Raw genomic sequence first — 3,820 nt, forward strand, 5'->3', positions numbered from 1 at the left:
GTTGTTACGCCAATAGCAGCGCCGGGCAGCTAAGTTGGTATGGAAGAACTGCTGCGCCGCGGGAAATCCTTTTCTATACAAGTTCTCAGACGAGGTTTTTGAACAGAACTTCGATAGATGAGAGGTGTAAGCATCGCGAGGTGTGAAGCGATCTCGTACTAAATGAAACGACTTTCACTTTCCATAACAAAAATGAAATAAAGTCAACCTATTCCTGAAATTGTGGTCAGTCTCGCTACCTCTTTAGTTGTCGCCCCTTACTTGCTCATTCGCAATTACTACCACAAGAAAGTCTCCCCTTTCTCTAAAGGGGCTTATGCACTCCATGACTTTCTTATGTTATGGGGTCTCGAAGACTGAATTTAGCTGCCAACCCTAGTCAGCAAGTTGAAAAACTTTCTCAAGAACATGGAGAGCGGGGTCTCTTTAACCTGGCAAAATATAGATAAAGAAATGAAAAAATGGGGGGGGGGGGGTCGTGGTCTATGCTAAATTGTTTTTCTTAGATAGAATGAATGGAAAACGGGTGCTTGTGTTGTGGTTTTCGTAGTTTCAAGAATTTTATTTTTCGAGAAAAGGTCCCCTCCTTCAATATCATGATTGGGTCGACCAGGCCAGATCATGAGTGAATAGAAAAAAAAAAATGTACATAGCTGTTCCAGCTGAAATACTTGGAATAATTCTACCACTTCTACTAGGAGTAGCCTTTTTAGTGCTAGCTGAACGTAAAGTAATGGCTTTTGTGCAACGTCGAAAGGGTCCTGATGTAGTGGGATCGTTTGGATTGTTACAACCTCTAGCAGATGGTTTGAAATTGATTCTAAAAGAACCTATTTCACCAAGTAGTGCTAATTTCTCCCTTTTTAGAATGGCTCCAGTGGCTACATTTATGTTAAGTCTGGTCGCTCGGGCCGTTGTACCTTTTGATTATGGTATGGTATTGTCAGATCCGAACATAGGGCTACTTTATTTGTTTGCCATATCTTCGCTAGGTGTTTATGGAATTATTATAGCAGGTTGGTCTAGTAATTAGGGGGCGGCCGTTCGGTCGCCTATGATACTAGGACCAATAGGTTCAAAATGGGTTTGTGCCGCAGGTGTTGAACGATCTACTCTACACAGGTGTGGGCTTACAGGGCTAGGGCTCATAAACCCTTTCTTTCATTTATCAATAGGGCCCTGCCCTGATCGGTCACTTTTCTGGGCCGGGATCGATAAGTGGAAGTCATAAAAAAGAAATCTTTCTCTTCGCACCTCAGATCAAGAGGAAGGGTTGCTTGTCAAGCTGGCCTATATATAATAATAAGAAATTTCTTTCTATTTTATATTATTATATAATTATAAGAAAAATGGAAAGATTCGCTTTCTTTTAAACGGCTCCTTCTTCTTTGTCAACGCTACTAAGGACCTATAGGTTTGCCTACTTTACTTATTAAAGATAATGAGAATGGGTTATTCAAACAAAAAGGAAAAGGCCCTACTTAGTTGACTGACAATGACAAAGGCTTGCGAAACTAAGTAGGGCCTGAGGCCCCCTGCGAATCCGTAAATCTGAGGAGCATGCCGCAACAAAAGGATGGTCCCCTATGCATTTCATTTTTTCCTTAAGGGAAAAAAAGTACCCCCATCATAGTGAACCTCTCCTTGTGATCGGGATGAGGTAGATGCCTCCCAGCCGGGGGGCGGATCGAATCGGAGTTTCCTTAGGTAGCCACCGACCTACAGTTATCCTTAAACTTCCGTGCTTGGTGGAGAAGAAGCGAACAAAAGTACGCTCGCTTGCTGTCTTGTTCTCTGTCGCGAACTGGGATCGCTCGCCAGCTAGGTCAGATTGGAGCAAGATTTTATGAGAACATATTCCCCATATTCGGGGACAAGGGGCGGAACGACCTCTCGATCTACTTACTGCAGCCCAGGAAGAAAAACGTCGTCTAGGCGTTCCCTGTTGCTCCGATCTCCCCTACGCCTAGGACGTTGTCTGGGCCAAGAGCCATAGTTAGTTGCTGTTTCCATTTGGTTGTTTCTTCCTCGTTGTTGATACCGGCAAGACCCAGCCAGATGATGTCTGCTGGTTGGTAGTGAGAGGACTCTTAGTACCTGCATACCCAAAAGAGGGCGCTGGTTAAAAAACAATCATTTTTTTTTTCTTTCTTGCTCTCCCTTAGCAGCGGGAAAGGAGTCTATCTATCTGCCTAGCTTTGGTAGATTTCCCCCAACGCAATCCACAGAAATTCCACGAATCCCTTGGTGGATAAGTCCGACGACTCAGCAGCAGTGCGGAATTGAGTTTCTTGTCTGGTGGATCTGATCTATAGTTAGGGGGCAATACATACCAAAAGGTTCGAAGAAGGAAGGCGCATAAGAGTATATAACCAACCTACCCTTCTGTATAACCTATTCACATTAGTGAAGCGGTTGGATGCATAAGGGAAGTGCACGTTTGTGAGACCTTAGTCGGGATGCATAGGTGAGTCAACCTACGAGCACGGAAGAGCATGGTACCGCTACCCCTCTCTAAGTAAAGGTAAGATTCTTAGCCCTGTAGATGACTCCATCTAAAATACAATAGGGACAGCCGTTTTCGGCTGCTCGTTTCGTATCTTGAAGAAAGAGTAGGCTTAAGTAATGTAATAGGGGTCAGGTCAATAATAGCTATGCTATTGCCCTACTGATTTAAGGCCTCCGCCCGATCCCGAATGCACATTTTTTCGGGTTCATCTTCAATTGATGTTTTCTTAACCTTTCGAAGACCTTGCGTAAATTTTCGATGTGGTCGGTTCTTTCTTTTGAAAAGACTACCAAATCGTCCACGTAAGGCTCGCATATGTTATGTAGGAGGTCACTGATAATTTGTGTCATCGCTCTTTGATATGTTGCACTTTCTTTTTCTTTTTTTTGGGCATATCGTAGTAAGGAAAGGAAGTGAGGGCACTCATTCGAATCGAATAGCTGAAACTACTATAACTCCTATTTTTCTGCTTTAAGAGAAGCCTTCTAGCTCGTTTTAAAGCGTTGAAGAGAGAGATAGGACATTCTAAAGATAGTTGTTGAGGAAGCATCTGATTTCTAACTACGAGTCAGTTTTCAAGCTAACTGAATGCCTATCTGCTGCTAGTTCTGTTCCACTATATGCTCTTACTGCTCTCATTGCCGGTGTGACAGTCTGAGTAGACGGTGCTCTCTTTCCTCTTGCTGTTGGGGTTCATAAATGGTGCTATTGAATCTGCAGTTAAGGGAATATCACCAGTTCTTGGAATAAGAGCTTTAGGACTTCATGGCTTTGAGGGAGGTTTAACCTAGCCCTAAGCCTTTTCGGAATAGAATGCTTCTTTGACAGAGCTTTGCACAAGAAGGAGGAAGGCCCTCTTTTCGCCAATGGATCACTTAGTCGGAATAAACAGGCTTAGGTTGATGCAGAATATGCCATTTTCCCCCTATTTCCATGGAAAGGTGTCGAAGGAATAGACACATTTAGAGTTGTGGGACTTGAAGGAATAAAATGCCCGTTAGAATGGGCAGGGATAGTCGATCATTGGCTTAATTTCCTGGGGGACTCTAAGGCCCCGGTTAAAGATAGCCCTAAAGTGAGGGCCCCAGAGATAGTATTTCTCAATTGTCAATTGACGTGACAATCATGCCTGCTTGACAAAGCCTTTTTCATTCAGTCTCCCAATAAATGAAAAAGGATTTCTGGTGACACGAAAGCTGTGCTTGACGTTCTCTTTCCTGTTCTACTGCTCTAAGTGGTCTTTCCCTTTCTTGCGGGATGACTACTATGGAAAAAGATGACGACTACTCCCAGTCTCTGGTCAATCCATGT

At 43.6% G+C, this 3,820-nt stretch overlaps 2 protein-coding genes across 2 annotated transcripts; one reads left to right on the forward strand and one right to left on the reverse strand.

Moving 5' to 3' along the window:
• The first annotated feature begins 581 nt into the window (after positions 1-581).
• Positions 582-1,996, forward strand: LOC104214781 (NADH-ubiquinone oxidoreductase chain 1). Its single transcript, XM_009764497.2, has one exon. The coding sequence runs from the start codon at positions 644-646 to the stop codon at positions 1,031-1,033; it is 390 nt and encodes a 129-aa protein (XP_009762799.2). The 5' UTR covers positions 582-643; the 3' UTR covers positions 1,034-1,996.
• Positions 1,628-3,148, reverse strand: LOC104214782 (uncharacterized). Its single transcript, XM_070152333.1, has 4 exons — positions 3,095-3,148; positions 2,227-2,377; positions 2,042-2,118; positions 1,628-1,960 (listed from the first exon to the last, which is right to left on the reverse strand). The coding sequence occupies exons 1-4, from the start codon at positions 3,146-3,148 to the stop codon at positions 1,628-1,630; spliced, it is 615 nt and encodes a 204-aa protein (XP_070008434.1).
• Between the last annotated feature and the right edge of the window lie 672 nt (positions 3,149-3,820).

The sequence above is a fragment of the Nicotiana sylvestris genome, chromosome 7 (genome assembly GCF_000393655.2).
Source record: "Nicotiana sylvestris chromosome 7, ASM39365v2, whole genome shotgun sequence".
Lineage (NCBI taxonomy): Eukaryota > Viridiplantae > Streptophyta > Magnoliopsida > Solanales > Solanaceae > Nicotiana > Nicotiana sylvestris.

Excerpts from the sequence above, each read along its gene's own strand:
- LOC104214781 (XM_009764497.2), top strand. The coding sequence starts at position 644 with ATGTACATAGCTGTTCCAGCTGAAATACTTGGAATAATTCTACCACTT.
- LOC104214782 (XM_070152333.1), bottom strand. The coding sequence starts at position 3,148 with ATGAGAGCAGTAAGAGCATATAGTGGAACAGAACTAGCAGCAGATAGG. Across the intron at positions 2,378-3,094 it reads TAGCAGCAGATAGGCATTCA|GTTGGTTATATACTCTTATG; the intron begins GTTAGCTTGAAA and ends ACAGAAGGGTAG. Across the intron at positions 1,961-2,041 it reads CATCTGGCTGGGTCTTGCCG|GGGAGATCGGAGCAACAGGG; the intron begins GTATCAACAACG and ends TCCTAGGCGTAG.